Source organism: Ranitomeya variabilis, chromosome 5 (assembly GCF_051348905.1).
Source record: "Ranitomeya variabilis isolate aRanVar5 chromosome 5, aRanVar5.hap1, whole genome shotgun sequence".
Taxonomy (NCBI): Eukaryota; Metazoa; Chordata; class Amphibia; order Anura; family Dendrobatidae; genus Ranitomeya; species Ranitomeya variabilis.
In genome coordinates this window covers 688,272,274-688,299,254 of record NC_135236.1, presented here as the reverse complement: position 1 = coordinate 688,299,254, position 26,981 = coordinate 688,272,274, and the positions used below count along the sequence as shown (strand labels likewise).

The following is a 26,981-nucleotide window of genomic DNA, read 5'->3' as shown; positions in this document are numbered from 1 at the left end:
GCGTGTATGAGTGGGTGTGTGGTCTGGGTCAGTGTGTGATTTATGCTCCCATTACAGCATAGGACAAAGGTTGATTGCTGGACTGAGAGGGGAGATAGATTAACCCTTGCAGGCGCAACCCCAAGTCACGTGCTGAGAAGTGGGTATGTGACACTTCGGGCATCGGTGCTGATGCGAGGCCGGGTTAGTGGCTCGTGGTTTTTGGTGATGAGGCAGTGGCGGGGCTGGGTTGGCGGCTTGCGGTCTGCCGTGCTGAGGCGGGGTCGGGTTGGCGGCTCGTGGTGCCTGGTGTTGAGGCCGGGTTGGGTGATTCCTGTGATACTCAGCTTTTCATGAACCTTTTTCTTTCTCTCCAGAATGGACATCACCAGACTGGATCATCCTCCCCCACAAGAAATAAATCATGTGGCGAACCACCGACTGCTGATCCGACCAGAGGCCAACAACAACCAGAAGAATCGGGAGCTGACTCTCTCCCGGGGGGAGGAGAAGGTGACAAGAGAGGCCGAGATGTACGGTTTCCAGAAGGACGGCCAGGAGCGTCCGCTGACCAAAATAAGCAGCGCCAGGCATCAGTCCTGCGTATCCAACTACGACATCCTGGCGGTTAGCGCCATGCATTGCCGGGCTGCCCATGTCAATGGCCCTGAGAGCAGAGTTCAAGATGGGCAGGGCCACGTCTCAGAGACCGACTCCAGGGGGGTCCAACATGTCTCTGTGACAGTGCAGGGGGAGGCCAGCCGGGTCATCCAGCGAACCAACTCCATACTGCAGCTGGAGCAGTGGATCCGGAGCCAGCGAGAGAAGAGCCCGGAGGAGGATCCCCCCGGCGGGTGAGTGTCGGAGGGCCCCCTAAAGCCCTACCCTGGAGTCTGTCGCCCCCGGAGTCAGTGTTCCCACCCGGAGTCGGTGTGGCCCCCTGACCAAGAGTTGGTGTGTGACCTCCTACCATGGCTTTCTCTCTTCACAGAGTCATGTCCTATCAGACATTACCCCGGAATATGCCCAGCTACAGGGCTCCAGTGGTGCCACGTTACCCCGAGGGATACAAGACGCTGCCACGGAACCTGAAGCCGCGTCCGGACAGTGTGTGCAGCACCACAGGCATGTTGTATGAGCGGACGTTGGTCCCAGTGACCGCCCCGGCAGAGGAGAAGCGGAGGTCCGTGCGGGACGACACCATGTGGCAGTTGTATGAATGGCAGCAGAGACAGTTCTACAATAAACAGTGCACGCTGCGGCGGCACTCGTCTCTGAACAGCCCCAAGACCATGGTTCAACTTTCCGACCAGACCTTGCACTCCATCCCAATGTCACCATCCCATGGCTCCAACTCTGGTTACCATACGTACTCGCCCCACCGGACCTACCGCTCCGAAGTGTCTTCCCCGGTGCAGAGGGGCGACCTTACCATAGAGAGAAGGCCGAAGCCACAGTCCAGTAAGGTGAGAACGACTCCTGTGTATGGCGCTGGCCAGGTGGGCTGACCTACATATAACCGATACCAGCTGTGATATAACTGATGTCCGGGGAGCTGTGATGTCACTGCTGTATAATATCACTGAGATCTGGGGAGCGGTGATGTCACCGCTGTATAATATAACTGAGAACTGGGGAGCGGTGATGTCACTGCTGTATAATATAACTGATATCTGGGGAGCGGTGATGTCACTGCTGTATAATATAACTGATATCTGGGGAGCGGTGATGTCACTGCTGTATAATATAACTGATATCTGGAGGGCGGTGATGTCACTGCTGTATAATATAACTGATGTCCGGGAAGCTGTGATGTCACTGCTGTATAATATAACTGATGTCCGGGGAGCTGTGATGTCACTGCTGTATAATATAACTGATATCTGGGGAGCGGTGATGTCACTGCTGTATAATATAACTGATATCTGGGGAGCGGTGATGTCACTGCTGTATAATATAACTGATATCTGGGGAGCGGTGATGTCACCGCTGTATAATATAACTGATATCTGGGGAGCGGTGATGTCACTGCTGTATAATATAACAGAACTGGGGAGCGGTGATGTCACCGCTGTATAATATAACTGATATCTGGGGAGCGGTGATGTCACTGCTGTATAATATAACTGATATCTGGGGAGCGGTGATGTCACTGCTGTATAATATAACTGAGATCTGGGGAGCGGTGATGTCACTGCTGTATAATATAACTGATATCTGGGGAGCGGTGATGTCACTGCTGTATAATATAACTGATATCTGGAGAGCGGTGATGTCACCGCTGTATAATATAACTGATATCTGGGGAGCGGTGATGTCACTGCTGTATAATATAACTGATATCTGGAGAGCGGTGATGTCACTGCTGTATAATATAACTGATATCTGGGGAGCGGTGATGTCACTGCTGTATAATATAACTGATATCTGGAGAGCGGTGATGTCTCTGCTGTATAATATAACATATCTGGGGAGCGGTGATGTCACTGCTGTATAATATAACTGATATCTGGGGAGCGGTGATGTCACTGCTGTATAATATAACTGATATCTGGGGAGCGGTGATGTCACTGCTGTATAATATAACTGATATCTGGGGAGCGGTGATGTCACTGCTGTATAATATAACTGATATCTGGGGAGCGGTGATGTCACTGCTGTATAATATAACTGATATCTGGGGAGCGGTGATGTCACTGCTGTATAATATAACTGATATCTGGGGAGCGGTGATGTCACCGCTGTATAATATAACTGATATCTGGTGAGCGGTGATGTCACTGCTGTATAATATAACTGAGATCTGGGGAGCGGTGATGTCACTGCTGTATAATATAACTGATATCTGGGGAGCGGTGATGTCACTGCTGTATAATATAACTGATATCTGGGGAGCGGTGATGTCACCGCTGTATAATATAACTGATATCTGGGGAGCGGTGATGTCACCGCTGTATAATATAACTGATATCTGGGGAGCGGTGATGTCACTGCTGTATAATATAACTGATATCTGGGGAGCGGTGATGTCACTGCTGTATAATATAACATATCTGGGGAGCGGTGATGTCACTGCTGTATAATATAACTGAGATCTGGGGAGCGGTGATGTCACCGCTGTATAATATAACTGATATCTGGAGAGCGGTGATGTCACTGCTGTATAATATAACTGATATCTGGGGAGCGGTGATGTCACTGCTGTATAATATAACTGATATCTGGGGAGCGGTGATGTCACCGCTGTATAATATAACTGATATCTGGGGAGCGGTGATGTCACCGCTGTATAATATAACTGATATCTGGAGAGCGGTGATGTCACTGCTGTATTATATAACTGATATCTGGGGAGCGGTGATGTCACTGCTGTATAATATAACTGAGATCTGGGGAGCGGTGATGTCACTGCTGTATAATATAACTGATATCTGGAGAGCGGTGATGTCTCTGCTGTATAATATAACTGATATCTGGGAGCGGTGATGTCACTGCTGTATAATATAACTGATATCTGGGGAGCGGTGATGTCACTGCTGTATAATATCACTGATATCTGAGGAGCGGTGATGTCACCGCTGTATAATATAACTGATATCTGGGGAGCGGTGATGTCACCGCTGTATAATATAACTGATATCTGGGGAGCGGTGATGTCACTGCTGTATAATATAACTGATATCTGGAGAGCGGTGATGTCACTGCTGTATAATATAACTGATATCTGAGGAGCGGTGATGTCACCGCTGTATAATATAACTGAGATCTGGAGAGCGGTGATGTCACTGCTGTATAATATAACTGATATCTGGGGAGCGGTGATGTCACTGCTGTATAATATAACTGATATCTGGGGAGCGGTGATGTCACTGCTGTATAATATAACTGATATCTGGGGAGCGGTGATGTCACTGCTGTATAATATAACTGATATCTGGGGAGCGGTGATGTCACTGCTGTATAATATAACTGATATCTGGGGAGCGGTAATATCACCGCTGTATAATGTAACTGATATCTGGAGAGCGGTGATGTCACTGCTGTATAATATAACTGATATCTGGGGAGCGGTGATGTCACTGCTGTATAATATAACTGATATCTGGGGAGCGGTGATGTCACTGCTGTATAATATAACTGATATCTGGGGAGCGGTGATGTCACTGCTGTATAATATAACTGATATCTGGGGAGCGGTGATGTCACCGCTGTATAATATAACTGATATCTGGGGAGCGGTGATGTCACTGCTGTATAATATAACTGATATCTGGGGAGCGGTGATGTCACTGCTGTATAATATAACTGATATCTGGGGAGCGGTGATGTCACTGCTGTATAATATAACTGATATCTGGGGAGCGGTGATGTCACCGCTGTATAATATAACTGATATCTGGGGAGCGGTGATGTCACCGCTGTATAATATAACTGATATCTGGGGAGCGGTGATGTCACTGCTGTATAATATAACTGATATCTGGGGAGCGGTGATGTCACTGCTGTATAATATAACTGATATCTGGGGAGCGGTGATGTCACCGCTGTATAATATAACTGATATCTGGGGAGCGGTGATGTCACTGCTGTATAATATAACTGATATCTGGGGAGCGGTGATGTCACTTCTGTATAATATAACTGATATCTGGGGAGCGGTGATGTCACCGCTGTATAATATAACTGATATCTGGGGAGCGGTGATGTCACTGCTGTATAATATAACTGATATCTGGGGAGCGGTGATGTCACTGCTGTATAATATAACTGATATCTGGGGAGCGGTGATGTCATTGCTGTATAATATAACTGATATCTGGGAGCGGTGATGTCACTGCTGTATAATATAACTGATATCTGGGGAGCGGTGATGTCACTGCTGTATAATATAACTGATATCTGGGGAGCGGTGATGTCACTGCTGTATAATATAACTGATATCTGGAGAGCGGTGATGTCACTGCTGTATAATATAACTGATATCTGGGGAGCGGTGATGTCACTGCTGTATAATATAACTGATATCTGGAGAGCGGTCATGTCACTGCTGTATAATGTAACTGATATCTGGGGAGCGGTGATGTCACTGCTGTATAATATAACTGATATCTGGGGAGCGGTGATGTCACCGCTGTATAATATAACTGATATCTGGGGAGCGGTGATGTCACTGCTGTATAATATAACTGATATCTGGGGAGCGGTGATGTCACTGCTGTATAATATAACTGATATCTGGGGAGCGGTGATGTCACTGCTGTATAATATAACTGATATCTGGGGAGCGGTGATGTCACTGCTGTATAATATAACTGAGATCTGGGGAGCGGTGATGTCACTGCTGTATAATATAACTGATATCTGGAGAGCGGTGATGTCACTGCTGTATAATATAACTGAGATCTGGGGAGCGGTGATGTCACTGCTGTATAATATAACTGATATCTGGGGAGCGGTGATGTCACCGCTGTATAATATAACTGATATCTGGAGAGCGGTGATGTCACTGCTGTATAATATAACTGATATCTGGGGAGCGGTGATGTCACCGCTGTATAATATAACTGATATCTGGGGAGCGGTGATGTCACTGCTGTATAATATAACTGATATCTGGGGAGCGGTGATGTCACTGCTGTATAATATAACTGAGATCTGGGGAGCGGTGATGTCACTGCTGTATAATATAACTGATATCTGGGGAGCGGTGATGTCACTGCTGTATAATATAACTGATATCTGGGGAGCGGTGATGTCACTGCTGTATAATATAACTGATATCTGGGGAGCGGTGATGTCACTGCTGTATAATATAACTGATATCTGGGGAGCGGTGATGTCACTGCTGTATAATATAACTGATATCTGGGGAGCGGTGATGTCACTGCTGTATAATATAACTGATATCTGGAGAGCGGTGATGTCACTGCTGTATAATATAACTGATATCTGGGGAGCGGTGATGTCACTGCTGTATAATATCACTGATATCTGGGGAGCGGTGATGTCACTGCTGTATAATATAACTGATATCTGGGGAGCGGTGATGTCACTGCTGTATAATATAACTGAGATCTGGGGAGCGGTGATGTCACTGCTGTATAATATAACTGATATCTGGGGAGCGGTGATGTCACTGCTGTATAATATAACTGATATCTGGAGAGCGGTGATGTCACTGCTGTATAATATAACTGATATCTGGGGAGCGGTGATGTCACTGCTGTATAATATAACTGATATCTGGGGAGCGGTGATGTCACTGCTGTATAATATAACTGATATCTGGGGAGCGGTGATGTCACCGCTGTATAATATAACTGATATATGGGGAGCGGTGATGTCACCGCTGTATAATATAACTGATATCTGGGGAGCGGTGATGTCACTGCTGTATAATATAACTGAGATCTGGGGAGCGGTGATGTCACTGCTGTATAATATAACTGATATCTGGGGAGCGGTGATGTCACTGCTGTATAATATAACTGATATCTGGGGAGCGGTGATGTCACTGCTGTATAATATAACTGATATCTGAGGAGCGGTGATGTCACCGCTGTATAATATAACTGAGATCTGAGGAGCGGTGATGTCACCGCTGTATAATATAACTGATATCCGGGGAGCGGTGATGTCACTGCTGTATAATATAACTGATATCTGGGGAGCGGTGATGTCACTGCTGTATAATATAACTGATATCTGGGGAGCGGTGATGTCACTGCTGTATAATATAACTGATATCTGGGGAGCGGTGATGTCACTGCTGTATAATATTGCTGATATCTGGGGAGCGGTGATGTCACTGCTGTATAATATAACTGATATCTGGGGAGCGGTGATGTCACTGCTGTATAATATAACTGATATCTGGGGAGCGGTGATGTCACTGCTGTATAATATAACTGATATCTGGGGAGCGGTGATGTCACCGCTGTATAATATAACTGATATCTGGGGAGCGGTGATGTCACCGCTGTATAATATAACTGATATCTGGAGAGCGGTGATGTCACTGCTGTATAATATAACTGATATCTGGGGAGCGGTGATGTCACTGCTGTATAATATAACGGATATCTGGAGAGCGGTGATGTCACTGCTGTATAATATAACTGATATCTGGGGAGCGGTGATGTCACTGCTGTATAATATAACTGATATCTGGGGAGCGGTGATGTCACTGCTGTATAATATAACTGAGATCTGGGGAGCGGTGATGTCACTGCTGTATAATATAACTGATATCTGGGGAGCGGTGATGTCACTGCTGTATAATATAACTGATATCTGGGGAGCGGTGATGTCACCGCTGTATAATATAACTGATATATGGGGAGCGGTGATGTCACCGCTGTATAATATAACTGATATCTGGGGAGCGGTGATGTCACTGCTGTATAATATAACTGAGATCTGGGGAGCGGTGATGTCACTGCTGTATAATATAACTGATATCTGGGGAGCGGTGATGTCACTGCTGTATAATATAACTGATATCTGGGGAGCGGTGATGTCACTGCTGTATAATATAACTGATATCTGAGGAGCGGTGATGTCACCGCTGTATAATATAACTGAGATCTGAGGAGCGGTGATGTCACCGCTGTATAATATAACTGATATCCGGGGAGCGGTGATGTCACTGCTGTATAATATAACTGATATCTGGGGAGCGGTGATGTCACTGCTGTATAATATAACTGATATCTGGGGAGCGGTGATGTCACTGCTGTATAATATAACTGATATCTGGGGAGCGGTGATGTCACTGCTGTATAATATTGCTGATATCTGGGGAGCGGTGATGTCACTGCTGTATAATATAACTGATATCTGGGGAGCGGTGATGTCACTGCTGTATAATATAACTGATATCTGGGGAGCGGTGATGTCACTGCTGTATAATATAACTGATATCTGGGGAGCGGTGATGTCACCGCTGTATAATATAACTGATATCTGGGGAGCGGTGATGTCACCGCTGTATAATATAACTGATATCTGGAGAGCGGTGATGTCACTGCTGTATAATATAACTGATATCTGGGGAGCGGTGATGTCACTGCTGTATAATATAACGGATATCTGGAGAGCGGTGATGTCACTGCTGTATAATATAACTGATATCTGGGGAGCGGTGATGTCACTGCTGTATAATATAACTGATATCTGGGGAGCGGTGATGTCACTGCTGTATAATATAACTGAGATCTGGGGAGCGGTGATGTCACTGCTGTATAATATAACTGATATCTGGGGAGCGGTGATGTCACTGCTGTATAATATAACTGATATCTGGGGAGCGGTGATGTCACTGCTGTATAATATAACTGATATCTGGAGAGCGGTGATGTCACCGCTGTATAATATAACTGATATCCGGGGAGCGGTGATGTCACTGCTGTATAATATAACTGATATCTGGAGAGCGGTGATGTCACTGCTGTATAATATAACTGATATCTGGGGAGCGGTGATGTCACTGCTGTATAATATAACTGATATCTGGGGAGCGGTGATGTCACTGCTGTATAATATAACTGATATCTGGGGAGCGGTGATGTCACTGCTGTATAATATAACTGATATCTGGGGAGCGGTGATGTCACCGCTGTATAATATAACTGATATATGGGGAGCGGTGATGTCACCGCTGTATAATATAACTGATATCTGGAGAGCGGTGATGTCACTGCTGTATAATATAACTGATATCTGGGGAGCGGTGATGTCACTGCTGTATAATATAACTGATATCTGGGGAGCGGTGATGTCACTGCTGTATAATATAACTGATATCTGGGGAGCGGTGATGTCACTGCTGTATAATATAACTGATATCTGGGGAGCGGTGATGTCACTGCTGTATAATATAACTGATATCTGGGGAGCGGTGATGTCACCGCTGTATAATATAACTGATATCTGGGGAGCGGTGATGTCACTGCTGTATAATATAACTGATATCTGGGGAGCGGTGATGTCACTGCTGTATAATATAACTGAGATCTGGGGAGCGGTGATGTCACTGCTGTATAATATAACTGTTATCTGGGGAGCGGTGATGTCACCGCTGTATAATATAACTGATATCTGGGGAGCGGTGATGTCACTGCTGTATAATATCACTGATATCTGAGGAGCGGTGATGTCACTGCTGTATAATATAACTGATATCTGGGGAGCGGTGATGTCACTGCTGTATAATATAACTGAGATCTGGGGAGCGGTGATGTCACCGCTGTATAATATAACTGATATCTGGGGAGCGGTGATGTCACTGCTGTATAATATAACTGATATCTGGGGAGCGGTGATGTCACTGCTGTATAATATAACTGAGATCTGGGGAGCGGTGATGTCACCGCTGTATAATATCACTGATATCTGGGGAGCGGTGATGTCACTGCTGTATAATATAACTGATATCTGGGGAGCGGTGATGTCACTGCTGTATAATATAACTGAGATCTGGGGAGCGGTGATGTCACCGCTGTATAATATAACTGATATCTGAGGAGCGGTGATGTCACCGCTGTATAATATAACTGATATCTGGGGAGCGGTGATGTCACTGCTGTATAATATAACTGATATCTGGGGAGCGGTGATGTCACTGCTGTATAATATAACTGATATCTGGGGAGCGGTGATGTCACCGCTGTATAATATAACTGATATCTGGGGAGCGGTGATGTCACTGCTGTATAATATAACTGAGATCTGGGGAGCGGTGATGTCACCGCTGTATAATATAACTGATATCTGGGGAGCGGTGATGTCACCGCTGTATAATATAACTGATATCTGGGGAGCGGTGATGTCACCGCTGTATAATATAACTGATATCTGGGGAGCGGTGATGTCACTGCTGTATAATATAACTGAGATCTGGGGAGCGGTGATGTCACCGCTGTATAATATCACTGATATCTGGGGAGCGGTGATGTCACTGCTGTATAATATAACTGATATCTGGGGAGCGGTGATGTCACTGCTGTATAATATAACTGATATCTGGGGAGCGGTGATGTCACTGCTGTATAATATAACTGATATCTGGAGAGCGGTGATGTCACTGCTGTATAATATAACTGATATCTGGGGAGCGGTGATGTCACTGCTGTATAATATAACTGATATCTGGGGAGCGGTGATGTCACTGCTGTATAATATAACTGATATCTGGGGAGCGGTGATGTCACTGCTGTATAATATAACTGATATCTGGAGAGCGGTGATGTCACTGCTGTATAATATAACTGATATCTGGGGAGCGGTGATGTCACTGCTGTATAATATAACATATCTGGGGAGCGGTGATGTCACTGCTGTATAATATAACTGAGATCTGGGGAGCGGTGATGTCACCGCTGTATAATATAACTGATATCTGGAGAGCGGTGATGTCACTGCTGTATAATATAACTGATATCTGGGGAGCGGTGATGTCACTGCTGTATAATATAACTGAGATCTGGGGAGCGGTGATGTCACTGCTGTATAATATCACTGATATCTGGGGAGCGGTGATGTCACTGCTGTATAATATAACTGATATCTGGGGAGCGGTGATGTCACTGCTGTATAATATAACTGATATCTGGGGAGCGGTGATGTCACTGCTGTATAATATAACTGATATCTGGGGAGCGGTGATGTCACCGCTGTATAATATAACTGATATCTGGGGAGCGGTGATGTCACTGCTGTATAATATAACTGATATCTGGGGAGCGGTGATGTCACTGCTGTATAATATAACTGATATCTGGGGAGCGGTGATGTCACTGCTGTATAATATAACTGATATCTGGGGAGCCGTGATGTCACTGCTGTATAATATCACTGATATCTGGGGAGCGGTGATGTCACTGCTGTATAATATAACTGATATCTGGGGAGCGGTGATGTCACCGCTGTATAATATAACTGATATCTGGGGAGCGGTGATGTCACTGCTGTATAATATAACTGATATCTGGGGAGTGGTGATGTCACTGCTGTATAATATAACTGATATCTGGGGAGCGGTGATGTCACTGCTGTATAATATAACTGATATCTGGGGAGCGGTGATGTCACCGCTGTATAATATAACTGATATCTGGAGAGCGGTGATGTCACTGCTGTATAATATAACTGATATCTGGGGAGCGGTGATATCACTGCTGTATAATATAACTGATATCTGGGGAGCGGTGATGTCACTGCTGTATAATATAACTGATATCTGGGGAGCGGTGATGTCACCGCTGTATAATATAACTGATATCTGGGGAGCGGTGATGTCACTGCTGTATAATATAACTGATATCTGGGGAGTGGTGATGTCACTGCTGTATAATATAACTGATATCTGGGGAGCGGTGATGTCACTGCTGTATAATATAACTGATATCTGGGGAGCGGTGATGTCACCGCTGTATAATATAACTGATATCTGGAGAGCGGTGATGTCACTGCTGTATAATATAACTGATATCTGGGGAGCGGTGATGTCACTGCTGTATAATATAACTGATATCTGGGGAGCGGTGATGTCACTGCTGTATAATATAACTGAGATCTGGGGAGCGGTGATGTCACTGCTGTATAATATAACTGTTATCTGGGGAGCGGTGATGTCACCGCTGTATAATATAACTGATATCTGGGGAGCGGTGATGTCACTGCTGTATAATATCACTGATATCTGAGGAGCGGTGATGTCACTGCTGTATAATATAACTGATATCTGGGGAGCGGTGATGTCACTGCTGTATAATATAACTGAGATCTGGGGAGCGGTGATGTCACCGCTGTATAATATAACTGATATCTGGGGAGCGGTGATGTCACTGCTGTATAATATAACTGATATCTGGGGAGCGGTGATGTCACTGCTGTATAATATAACTGAGATCTGGGGAGCGGTGATGTCACCGCTGTATAATATCACTGATATCTGGGGAGCGGTGATGTCACTGCTGTATAATATAACTGATATCTGGGGAGCGGTGATGTCACTGCTGTATAATATAACTGATATCTGGGGAGCGGTGATGTCACTGCTGTATAATATAACTGATATCTGGAGAGCTGTGATGTCACTGCTGTATAATATAACTGATATCTGGGGAGCGGTGATGTCACTGCTGTATAATATAACATATCTGGGGAACGGTGATGTCACTGCTGTATAATATAACTGAGATCTGGGGAGCGGTGATGTCACCGCTGTATAATATAACTGATATCTGGAGAGCGGTGATGTCACTGCTGTATAATATAACTGATATCTGGGGAGCGGTGATGTCACTGCTGTATAATATAACTGATATCTGGGGAGCGGTGATGTCACCGCTGTATAATATAACTGATATCTGGGGAGCGGTGATGTCACCGCTGTATAATATAACTGATATCTGGAGAGCGGTGATGTCACTGCTGTATTATATAACTGATATCTGGGGAGCGGTGATGTCACTGCTGTATAATATAACATATCTGGGGAGCGGTGATGTCACTGCTGTATAATATAACTGAGATCTGGGGAGCGGTGATGTCACCGCTGTATAATATAACTGATATCTGGAGAGCGGTGATGTCACTGCTGTATAATATAACTGATATCTGGAGAGCGGTGATGTCACTGCTGTATAATATAACTGATATCTGGGGAGCGGTGATGTCACCGCTGTATAATATAACTGATATCTGGAGAGCGGTGATGTCACTGCTGTATAATATAACTGATATCTGGGGAGCGGTGATGTCACTGCTGTATAATATAACTGAGATCTGGGGAGCGGTGATGTCACTGCTGTATAATATAACTGATATCTGGAGAGCGGTGATGTCTCTGCTGTATAATATAACTGATATCTGGGAGCGGTGATGTCACTGCTGTATAATATAACTGATATCTGGGGAGCGGTGATGTCACTGCTGTATAATATCACTGATATCTGAGGAGCGGTGATGTCACCGCTGTATAATATAACTGATATCTGGGGAGCGGTGATGTCACCGCTGTATAATATAACTGATATCTGGGGAGCGGTGATGTCACTGCTGTATAATATAACTGATATCTGGAGAGCGGTGATGTCACTGCTGTATAATATAACTGATATCTGAGGAGCGGTGATGTCACCGCTGTATAATATAACTGAGATCTGGAGAGCGGTGATGTCACTGCTGTATAATATAACTGATATCTGGGGAGCGGTGATGTCACTGCTGTATAATATAACTGATATCTGGGGAGCGGTGATGTCACTGCTGTATAATATAACTGATATCTGGGGAGCGGTGATGTCACTGCTGTATAATATAACTGATATCTGGGGAGCGGTGATGTCACTGCTGTATAATATACCTGATATCTGGAGAGCGGTGATGTCACTGCTGTATAATATAACTGAGATCTGGGGAGCGGTGATGTCACTGCTGTATAATATAACTGATATCTGGGGAGCGGTGATGTCACCGCTGTATAATATAACTGATATCTGGGGAGCGGTGATGTCACTGCTGTATAATATAACTGATATCTGGGGAGCGGTGATGTCACTGCTGTATAATATAACTGATATCTGGGGAGCGGTGATGTCACCGCTGTATAATATAACTGATATCTGGGGAGCGGTGATGTCACCGCTGTATAATATAACTGATATCTGGGGAGCGGTGATGTCACCGCTGTATAATATAACTGATATCTGGGGAGCGGTGATGTCACTGCTGTATAATATAACTGATATCTGGGGAGCGGTGATGTCACTGCTGTATAATATAACTGATATCTGAGGAGCGGTGATGTCACTGCTGTATAATATAACTGATATCTGGGGAGCGGTGATGTCACTGCTGTATAATATAACTGATATCTGGGGAGCGGTGATGTCACTGCTGTATAATATAACTGATATCTGGGGAGCGGTGATGTCACTGCTGTATAATATAACTGATATCTGAGGAGCGGTGATGTCACTGCTGTATAATATAACTGATATCTGGGGAGCGGTGATGTCACCGCTGTATAATATAACTGATATCTGGGGAGCGGTGCTGTCACCGCTGTATAATATAACTGATATCTGGGGAGCGGTGATGTCACCGCTGTATAATATAACTGAGATCTGGGGAGCGGTGATGTCACTGCTGTATAATATAGCTGATATCTGGGGAGCGGTGATGTCACTGCTGTATAATATAACTGATATCTGGGGAGCGGTGATGTCACTGCTGTATAATATAACTGATATCTGGGGAGCGGTGCTGTCACCGCTGTATAATATAACTGATATCCGGGGAGCGGTGATGTCACCGCTGTATAATATAACTGATATCCGGGGAGCGGTGATGTCACTGCTGTATAATATAACTGATATCTGGGGAGCGGTGATGTCACCGCTGTATAATATAACTGATATCTGGGGAGCGGTGATGTCACTGCTGTATAATATAACTGATATCTGGGGAGCGGTGATGTCACCGCTGTATAATATAACTGATATCTGGGGAGCGGTGATGTCACCGCTGTATAATATAACTGATATCTGGGGAGCGGTGATGTCACCGCTGTATAATATAACTGATATCTGGAGAGCGGTGATGTCACCGCTGTATAATATAACTGATATCTGGGGAGCGGTGATGTCACTGCTGTATAATATAACTGATATCTGGACAGCGGTGATGTCACTGCTGTATAATATAACTGATATCTGGGGAGCGGTGATGTCACCGCTGTATAATATAACTGATATCCGGGGAGCGGTGATGTCACTGCTGTATAATATAACTGATATCTGGGGAGCGGTGATGTCACCGCTGTATAATATAACTGATATCTGGGGAGCGGCGATGTCTCCTCCTGTATAATATAACTGATATCTGGGGAGCGGTGATGTCACCGCTGTATAATATAACTGATATCTGGGGAGCGGTGATGTCACTGCTGTATAATATAACTGATATCTGGACAGCGGTGATGTCACTGCTGTATAATATAACTGATATCTGGGGAGCGGTGATGTCACCGCTGTATAATATAACTGATATCCGGGGAGCGGTGATGTCACTGCTGTATAATATAACTGATATCTGGGGAGCGGTGATGTCACCGCTGTATAATATAACTGATATCTGGGGAGCGGCGATGTCTCCTCCTGTATAATATAACTGATATCTGGGGAGCGGTGATGTCACCGCTGTATAATATAACTGATATCTGGAGAGCGGTGATGTCACTGCTGTATAATATAACTGATATCTGGGGAGCGGTGATGTCACTGCTGTATAATATAACTGATATCTGGGGAGCGGTGATGTCATTGCTGTATAATATAACTGATATCTGGGGAGCGGTGATGTCACTGCTGTATAATATAACTGATATCTGGACAGCGGTGATGTCACTGCTGTATAATATAACTGATATCTGGGGAGCGGTGATGTCACCGCTGTATAATATAACTGATATCCGGGGAGCGGTGATGTCACTGCTGTATAATATAACTGATATCTGGGGAGCGGTGATGTCACCGCTGTATAATATAACTGATATCTGGGGAGCGGCGATGTCTCCTCCTGTATAATATAACTGATATCTGGGGAGCGGTGATGTCACCGCTGTATAATATAACTGATATCTGGGGAGCGGTGATGTCACTGCTGTATAATATAACTGATATCTGGACAGCGGTGATGTCACTGCTGTATAATATAACTGATATCTGGGGAGCGGTGATGTCACCGCTGTATAATATAACTGATATCCGGGGAGCGGTGATGTCACTGCTGTATAATATAACTGATATCTGGGGAGCGGTGATGTCACCGCTGTATAATATAACTGATATCTGGGGAGCGGCGATGTCTCCTCCTGTATAATATAACTGATATCTGGGGAGCGGTGATGTCACCGCTGTATAATATAACTGATATCTGGAGAGCGGTGATGTCACTGCTGTATAATATAACTGATATCTGGGGAGCGGTGATGTCACTGCTGTATAATATAACTGATATCTGGGGAGCGGTGATGTCATTGCTGTATAATATAACTGATATCTGGGGAGCGGTGATGTCACTGCTGTATAATATAACTGATATCTGGAGAGCGGTGATGTCACTGCTGTATAATATAACTGATATCTGGGGAGCGGTGATGTCACCGCTGTATAATATAACTGATATCTGGGGAGCGGTGATGTCACTGCTGTATAATATAACTGATATCTGGGGAGCGGTGATGTCACTGCTGTATAATATAACTGATATCTGGGGAGCGGTGATGTCACTGCTGTATAATATAACTGATATCTGGAGAGCGGTGATGTCACTGCTGTATAATATAACTGATATCTGGGGAGCGGTGATGTCACTGCTGTATAATATAACTGAGATCTGGGGAGCGGTGATGTCACCGCTGTATAATATAACTGATATCTGGGGAGCGGTGATGTCACTGCTGTATAATATAACTGATATCTGGGGAGCGGTGATGTCACTGCTGTATAATATAACTGATATCTGGGGAGCGGTGATGTCACTGCTGTATAATATAACTGATATCTGGGGAGCGGTGATGTCACTGCTGTATAATATAACTGATATCTGGGGAGCGGTGATGTCACTGCTGTATATTATAACTGAGATCTGGGGAGCGGTGATGTCACCGCTGTATAATATAACTGATATCTGGGGAGCGGTGATGTCACTGCTGTATAATATAACTGATATCTGGGGAGCGGTGATGTCACTGCTGTATAATATAACTGATATCTGGGGAGCGGTGATGTCACCGCTGTATAATATAACTGATATCTGGGGAGCGGTGATGTCACTGCTGTATAATATAACTGATATCTGGGGAGCGGTGATGTCACTGCTGTATAATATAACTGAGATCTGGGGAGCTGTGATGTCACTGCTGTATAATATAACTGATATCTGGGGAGCGGTGATGTCACCGCTGTATAATATAACTGATATCTGGGGAGCGGTGATGTCACTGCTGTATAATATAACTGATATCTGGGGAGCGGTGATGTCACTGCTGTATAATATAACTGATATCTGGGGAGCGGTGTTGTCACTGCTGTATAATATAACTGATATCTGGGGAGCGGTGATGTCACTGCTGTATAATATAGCTGATATCTGGGGAGCGGTGATGTCACTGCTGTATAATATAACTGATATCTGGGGAGCGGTGATGTCACTGCTGTATAATATAACTGATATCTGGAGAGCGGTGATGTCACTGCTGTGTAATATAACTGATATCTGGGGAGCTGTGATGTCACTGCTGTATAATATAACTGATATCTGGGGAGCGGTGATGTCACTGCTGTATAATATAACTGATGTCTGGGGAGCGGTGATGTCACTGCTGTATAATATAACTGATATCTGGGGAGCGGTGATGTCACTGCTGTATAATATAACTGATATCTGGGGAGCGGTGATGTCACCGCTGTATAATATAACTGATATCTGGGGAGCGGTGATGTCACTGCTGTATAATATAACTGATATCTGGGGAGCGGTGATGTCACCGCTGTATAATATAACTGATATCTGGGGAGCGGTGATGTCACTGCTGTATAATATAACTGATATCTGGGGAGCGGTGATGTCACTGCTGTATAATATAACTGATATCTGGGGAGCGGTGATGTCACTGCTGTATAATATAACTGATGTCTGGGGAGCGGTGATGTCACTGCTGTATAATATAACTGATATCTGGGGAGCGGTGATGTCACTGCTGTATAATATAACTGATATCTGGGGAGCGGTGATGTCACTGCTGTATAATATAACTGATATCTGGGGAGCGGTGATGTCACTGCTGTATAATATAACTGATATCTGGGGAGCGGTGATGTCACTGCTGTATAATATAACTGATATCTGGGGAGCGGTGATGTCACCGCTGTATAATATAACTGATATCTGGGGAGCGGTGATGTCACTGCTGTATAATATAACTGATATCTGGAGAGCGGTGATGTCACTGCTGTATAATATAACTGATATCTGGGGAGCGGTGATGTCACTGCTGTATAATATAACTGATATCTGGGGAGCGGTGATGTCACTGCTGTATAATATAACTGATATCTGGAGAGCGGTGATGTCACTGCTGTGTAATATAACTGATATCTGGGGAGCTGTGATGTCACTGCTGTATAATATAACTGATATCTGGGGAGCGGTGATGTCACTGCTGTATAATATAGCTGATATCTGGGGAGCGGTGATGTCACTGCTGTATAATATAACTGATATCTGGGGAGCGGTGATGTCACTGCTGTATAATATAACTGATATCTGGAGAGCGGTGATGTCACTGCTGTGTAATATAACTGATATCTGGGAGCTGTGATGTCACTGCTGTATAATATAACTGAGATCTGGGGAGCGGTGATGTCACTGCTGTATAATATAACTGATATCTGGGGAGCGGTGATGTCACTGCTGTATAATATAACTGAGATCTGGAGAGCGGTGATGTCACCGCTGTATAATATAACTGATATCTGGGGAGCGGTGATGTCACTGCTGTATAATATAACTGATATCTGGAGAGCGGTGATGTCACTGCTGTATAATATAACTGATATCTGGGGAGCGGTGATGTCACCGCTGTATAATATAACTGATATCTGGGGAGCGGTGATGTCACTGCTGTATAATATAACTGATATCTGAGGAGCGGTGATGTCACTGCTGTATAATATAACTGATATCTGGGGAGCGGTGTTGTCACTGCTGTATAATAAAACTGATATCTGGGGAGCGGTGATGTCACTGCTGTATAATATAACTGATATCTGGGGAGCGGTCATGTCACCGCTGTATAATATAACTGAGATCTGGGGAGCGGTTCTGTCACTGCTGTATAATATAACTGATATCTGGGGAGCGGTGATGTCACTGCTGTATAATATAACTGATATCTGAGGAGCGGTGATGTCACTGCTGTATAATATAACTGATATCTGGGGAGCGGTGATGTCACTGCTGTATAATATAACTGAGATCTGGGGAGCGGTGATGTCACCGCTGTATAATATAACTGATATCTGAGGAGCGGTGATGTCACTGCTGTATAATATAACTGATATCTGGGGAGCGGTGATGTCACTGCTGTATAATATAACTGATATCTGGGGAGCGGTGATGTCACTGCTGTATAATATAACTGAGATCTGGGGAGCGGTGATGTCACTGCTGTATAATATAACTGAGATCTGGGGAGCGGTGATGTCACCGCTGTATAATATAACTGATATCTGGGGAGCGGTGATGTCACTGCTGTATAATATAACTGATATCTGGGGTGATGTCACCGCTGTATAATATAACTGATATCTGGGGAGCGGTGATGTCACTGCTGTATAATATAACTGATATCTGGGGAGCGGTGATGTCACTGCTGTATAATATAACTGATATCTGAGGAGCGGTGATGTCACTGCTGTATAATATAACTGATATCTGGAGAGCGGTGATGTCACCGCTGTATAATATAACTGATATCTGGGGAGCGGTGATGTCACTGCTGTATAATATAACTGATATCTGGGGAGCGGTGATGTCACCGCTGTATAATATAACTGATATCTGGGGAGCGGTGATGTCACTGCTGTATAATATAACTGATATCTGGGGAGCGGTGATGTCACCGCTGTATAATATAACTGATATCTGAGGAGCGGTGATGTCACTGCTGTATATTATAACTGAGATCTGGGGAGCGGTGATGTCACCGCTGTATAATATAACTGATATCTGGGGAGCGGTGATGTCACTGCTGTATAATATAACTGATATCTGGGGAGCGGTGATGTCACTGCTGTATAATATAACTGATATCTGGGGAGCGGTGATGTCACTGCTGTATAATATAACTGATATCTGGAGAGCGGTGATGTCACTGCTGTATAATATAACTGATATCTGGGGAGCGGTGATGTCACTGCTGTATAATATAACTGATATCTGAGGAGCGGTGATGTCACCGCTGTATAATATAACTGATATCTGGGGAGCGGTGATGTCACCGCTGTATAATATAACTGATATCTGGGGAGCGGTGATGTCACTGCTGTATAATATAACTGATATCTGGAGAGCGGTGATGTCACTGCTGTATAATATAACTGATATCTGGGGAGCGGTGATGTCACTGCTGTATAATATAACTGATATCTGGGGAGCGGTGATGTCACCGCTGTATAATATAACTGATATCTGGGGAGCGGTGATGTCACCGCTGTATAATATAACTGATATCTGGGGAGCGGTGATGTCACTGCTGTATAATATAACAGATCTGGAGAGCAGTGATGTCACCGCTGTATAATATAACTGATATCTGGGGAGCGGTGATGTCACTGCTGTATAATATAACTGATATCCGGGGAGCGGTGATGTCACCGCTGTATAATATAACTGATATCTGGGGAGCGGTGATGTCACCGCTGTATAATATAACTGATATCTGGGGAGCGGTGATGTCACTGCTGTATAATATAACTGATATCTGGGGAGCGGTGATGTCACCGCTGTATAATATAACTGATATCTGGGGAGCGGCGATGTCTCCTCCTGTATAATATAACTGATATCTGGGGAGCGGTGATGTCACCGCTGTATAATATAACTGATATCTGGGGAGCGGTGATGTCACTGCTGTATAATATAACTGATATCTGGACAGCGGTGATGTCACTGCTGTATAATATAACTGATATCTGGGGAGCGGTGATGTCACCGCTGTATAATATAACTGATATCCGGGGAGCGGTGATGTCACTGCTGTATAATATAACTGATATCTGGGGAGCGGTGATGTCACCGCTGTATAATATAACTGATATCTGGGGAGCGGCGATGTCTCCTCCTGTATAATATAACTGATATCTGGGGAGCGGTGATGTCACCGCTGTATAATATAACTGATATCTGGAGAGCGGTGATGTCACTGCTGTATAATATAACTGATATCTGGGGAGCGGTGATGTCACTGCTGTATAATATAACTGATATCTGGGGAGCGGTGATGTCACTGCTGTATAATATAACTGAGATCTGGGGAGCGGTGATGTCACTGCTGTATAATATAACTGATGTCTGGGGAGCGGTGATGTCACCGCTGTATAATATAACTGATATCTGGGGAGCGGTGATGTCACTGCTGTATAATATAACTGATATCTGGGGAGCGGTGATGTCACTGCTGTATAATATAACTGATATCTGGGGAGCGGTGATGTCACTGCTGTATAATATAACTGATATCTGGAGAGCGGTGATGTCACTGCTGTATAATATAACTGATATCTGGGGAGCGGTGATGTCACCGCTGTATAATATAACTGATATCTGGGGAGCGGTGATGTCACTGCTGTATAATATAACTGATATCTGGGGAGCGGTGATGTCACTGCTGTATAATATAACTGATATCTGGGGAGCGGTGATGTCACCGCTGTATAATATAACTGGTATCTGGAGAGCGGTGATGTCACTGCTGTATAATATAACTGATATCTGGGGAGCGGTGATGTCACTGCTGTATAATATAACTGATATCTGGGGAGCGGTGATGTCACTGCTGTATAATATAACTGATATCTGGGGAGCGGTGATGTCACTGCTGTATAATATAACTGATATCTGGGGAGCGGTGATGTCACTGCTGTATAATATAACTGATATCTGAGGAGCGGTGATGTCACCGCTGTATAATATAACTGATATCTGGGGAGCGGTGATGTCACTGCTGTATAATATAACTGATATCTGGGGAGCGGTGATGTCACTGCTGTATAATATAACTGATATCTGGGGAGCGGTGATGTCACTGCTGTATAATATAACTGATATCTGGGGAGCGGTGATGTCACTGCTGTATAATATAACTGATATCTGGGGAGCGGTGATGTCACTGCTGTATATTATAACTGAGATCTGGGGAGCGGTGATGTCACCGCTGTATAATATAACTGATATCTGGGGAGCGGTGATGTCACTGCTGTATAATATAACTGATATCTGGGGAGCGGTGATGTCACTGCTGTATAATATAACTGATATCTGGGGAGCGGTGATGTCACCGCTGTATAATATAACTGATATCTGGGGAGCGGTGATGTCACTGCTGTATAATATAACTGATATCTGGGGAGCGGTGATGTCACTGCTGTATAATATAACTGAGATCTGGGGAGCTGTGATGTCACTGCTGTATAATATAACTGATATCTGGGGAGCGGTGATGTCACCGCTGTATAATATAACTGATATCTGGGGAGCGGTGATGTCACTGCTGTATAATATAACTGATATCTGGGGAGCGGTGATGTCACTGCTGTATAATATAACTGATATCTGGGGAGCGGTGTTGTCACTGCTGTATAATATAACTGATATCTGGGGAGCGGTGATGTCACTGCTGTATAATATAGCTGATATCTGGGGAGCGGTGATGTCACTGCTGTATAATATAACTGATATCTGGGGAGCGGTGATGTCACTGCTGTATAATATAACTGATATCTGGAGAGCGGTGATGTCACTGCTGTGTAATATAACTGATATCTGGGGAGCTGTGATGTCACTGCTGTATAATATAACTGATATCTGGGGAGCGGTGATGTCACTGCTGTATAATATAACTGATATCTGGGGAGCGGTGATGTCACTGCTGTATAATATAACTGATATCTGGAGAGCGGTGATGTCACTGCTGTGTAATATAACTGATATCTGGGGAGCTGTGATGTCACTGCTGTATAATATAACTGATATCTGGGGAGCGGTGATGTCACTGCTGTATAATATAACTGATATCTGGGGAGCGGTGATGTCACTGCTGTATAATATAACTGATATCTGGGGAGCGGTGATGTCACTGCTGTATAATATAGCTGATATCTGGGGAGCGGTGATGTCACTGCTGTATAATATAACTGATATCTGGGGAGCGGTGATGTCACTGCTGTATAATATAACTGATATCTGGAGAGCGGTGATGTCACTGCTGTGTAATATAACTGATATCTGGGAGCTGTGATGTCACTGCTGTATAATATAACTGAGATCTGGGGAGCGGTGATGTCACTGCTGTATAATATAACTGATATCTGGGGAGCGGTGATGTCACTGCTGTATAATATAACTGAGATCTGGAGAGCGGTGATGTCACCGCTGTATAATATAACTGATATCTGGGGAGCGGTGATGTCACTGCTGTATAATATAACTGATATCTGGAGAGCGGTGATGTCACTGCTGTATAATATAACTGATATCTGGGGAGCGGTGATGTCACCGCTGTATAATATAACTGATATCTGGGGAGCGGTGATGTCACTGCTGTATAATATAACTGATATCTGAGGAGCGGTGATGTCACTGCTGTATAATATAACTGATATCTGGGGAGCGGTGTTGTCACTGCTGTATAATAAAACTGATATCTGGGGAGCGGTGATGTCACTGCTGTATAATATAACTGATATCTGGGGAGCGGTCATGTCACCGCTGTATAATATAACTGAGATCTGGGGAGCGGTTCTGTCACTGCTGTATAATATAACTGATATCTGGGGAGCGGTGATGTCACTGCTGTATAATATAACTGATATCTGAGGAGCGGTGATGTCACTGCTGTATAATATAACTGATATCTGGGGAGCGGTGATGTCACTGCTGTATAATATAACTGAGATCTGGGGAGCGGTGATGTCACCGCTGTATAATATAACTGATATCTGAGGAGCGGTGATGTCACTGCTGTATAATATAACTGATATCTGGGGAGCGGTGATGTCACTGCTGTATAATATAACTGATATCTGGGGAGCGGTGATGTCACTGCTGTATAATATAACTGAGATCTGGGGAGCGGTGATGTCACTGCTGTATAATATAACTGAGATCTGGGGAGCGGTGATGTCACCGCTGTATAATATAACTGATATCTGGGGAGCGGTGATGTCACTGCTGTATAATATAACTGATATCTGGGGTGATGTCACCGCTGTATAATATAACTGATATCTGGGGAGCGGTGATGTCACTGCTGTATAATATAACTGATATCTGGGGAGCGGTGATGTCACTGCTGTATAATATAACTGATATCTGAGGAGCGGTGATGTCACTGCTGTATAATATAACTGATATCTGGAGAGCGGTGATGTCACCGCTGTATAATATAACTGATATCTGGGGAGCGGTGATGTCACTGCTGTATAATATAACTGATATCTGGGGAGCGGTGATGTCACCGCTGTATAATATAACTGATATCTGGGGAGCGGTGATGTCACTGCTGTATAATATAACTGATATCTGGGGAGCGGTGATGTCACCGCTGTATAATATAACTGATATCTGAGGAGCGGTGATGTCACTGCTGTATATTATAACTGAGATCTGGGGAGCGGTGATGTCACCGCTGTATAATATAACTGATATCTGGGGAGCGGTGATGTCACTGCTGTATAATATAACTGATATCTGGGGAGCGGTGATGTCACTGCTGTATAATATAACTGATATCTGGGGAGCGGTGATGTCACTGCTGTATAATATAACTGATATCTGGAGAGCGGTGATGTCACTGCTGTATAATATAACTGATATCTGGGGAGCGGTGATGTCACTGCTGTATAATATAACTGATATCTGAGGAGCGGTGATGTCACCGCTGTATAATATAACTGATATCTGGGGAGCGGTGATGTCACCGCTGTATAATATAACTGATATCTGGGGAGCGGTGATGTCACTGCTGTATAATATAACTGATATCTGGAGAGCGGTGATGTCACTGCTGTATAATATAACTGATATCTGGGGAGCGGTGATGTCACTGCTGTATAATATAACTGATATCTGGGGAGCGGTGATGTCACCGCTGTATAATATAACTGATATCTGGGGAGCGGTGATGTCACCGCTGTATAATATAACTGATATCTGGGGAGCGGTGATGTCACTGCTGTATAATATAACAGATCTGGAGAGCAGTGATGTCACCGCTGTATAATATAACTGATATCTGGGGAGCGGTGATGTCACTGCTGTATAATATAACTGATATCCGGGGAGCGGTGATGTCACCGCTGTATAATATAACTGATATCTGGGGAGCGGTGATGTCACCGCTGTATAATATAACTGATATCTGGGGAGCGGTGATGTCACTGCTGTATAATATAACTGATATCTGGGGAGCGGTGATGTCACTGCTGTATAATATAACTGATATCTGGAGAGCGGTGATGTCACTGCTGTATAATATAACTGATATCTGGGGAGCGGTGATGTCACTGCTGTATAATATAACTGATATCTGAGGAGCGGTGATGTCACTGCTGTATAATATAACTGATATCTGGGGAGCGGTGATGTCACTGCTGTATAATATAACTGATATCTGGGGAGCGGTGCTGTCACCGCTGTATAATATAACTGATATCTGGGGAGCGGTGATGTCACCGCTGTATAATATAACTGATATCTGGGGAGCGGTGATGTCACTGCTGTATAATATAACTGATATCTGGAGAGCGGTGATGTCACTGCTGTATAATATAACTGATATCTGGGGAGCGGTGCTGTCACTGCTGTATAATATAAGTGATATCTGGGGAGCGGTGATGTCACCGCTGTATAATATAACTGAGATCTGGGGAGCGGTGATGTCACTGCTGTATAATATAACTGATATCTGGGGAGCGGTGATGTCACCGCTGTATAATATAACTGATATCTGGGGAGCGGTGATGTCACCGCTGTATAATATAACTGATATCTGGGGAGCGGTGATGTCACTGCTGTATAATATAACAGATCTGGAGAGCAGTGATGTCACCGCTGTATAATATAACTGATATCTGGGGAGCGGTGATGTCACTGCTGTATAATATAACTGATATCCGGGGAGCGGTGATGTCACCGCTGTATAATATAACTGATATCCGGGGAGCGGTGATGTCACTGCTGTATAATATAACTGATATCTGGGGAGCGGTGATGTCACCGCTGTATAATATAACTGATATCTGGGGAGCGGTGATGTCACTGCTGTATAATATAACTGATATCTGGGGAGCGGTGATGTCACCGCTGTATAATATAACTGATATCTGGGGAGCGGTGATGTCACCGCTGTATAATATAACTGATATCTGGGGAGCGGTGATGTCACCGCTGTATAATATAACTGATATCTGGAGAGCGGTGATGTCACCGCTGTATAATATAACTGATATCTGGGGAGCGGTGATGTCACTGCTGTATAATATAACTGATATCTGGGGAGCGGTGATGTCACTGCTGTATAATATCACTGATATCTGAGGAGCGGTGATGTCACTGCTGTATAATATAACTGATATCTGGGGAGCGGTGATGTCACTGCTGTATAATATAACTGATATCTGGGGAGCGGTGATGTCACCGCTGTATAATATAACTGATATCTGGGGAGCGGTGATGTCACTGCTGTATAATATAACTGATATCTGGGGAGCGGTGATGTCACTGCTGTATAATATAACTGATATCTGGGGAGCGGTGATGTCACCGCTGTATAATATAACTGATATCTGGGGAGCGGTGATGTCACTGCTGTATAATATAACTGATATCTGGGAGCGGTGATGTCACCGCTGTATAATATAACTGATATCTGGGGAGCGGAGATGTCACCGCTGTATAATATAACTGATATCTGGAGAGCGGTGATGTCACTGCTGTATAATATAACTGATATCTGGGGAGCGGTGATGTCACTGCTGTATAATATAACTGATATCTGAGGAGCGGTGATGTCACTGCTGTATAATATAACTGATATCTGGGGAGCGGTGATGTCACTGCTGTATAATATAACTGATATCTGGAGAGCGGTGATGTCACTGCTGTATAATATAACTGATATCTGGAGAGCGGTGATGTCACCGCTGTATAAT

General features: G+C 44.3%; 1 protein-coding gene across 14 annotated transcripts in view; it reads left to right on the top strand.

Annotated features, from left to right (window-relative positions):
• Window positions 1-26,981, top strand: part of PLEKHA5 (pleckstrin homology domain containing A5) — a 189,823-nt gene that overhangs the window by 95,525 nt on the left and 67,317 nt on the right. For all 14 annotated transcript variants that reach the window (XR_013215985.1, XM_077267264.1, XM_077267260.1 and 11 more), the window contains 2 exons: window positions 357-833; window positions 971-1,445. Coding sequence is in view for 13 of the 14 variants with exons in the window: in XM_077267264.1 (XP_077123379.1) it covers window positions 357-833; window positions 971-1,445 (952 nt within the window). In the remaining variant the exon portion in view is untranslated. The remainder of the gene's footprint in view (window positions 1-356; window positions 834-970; window positions 1,446-26,981) is intronic.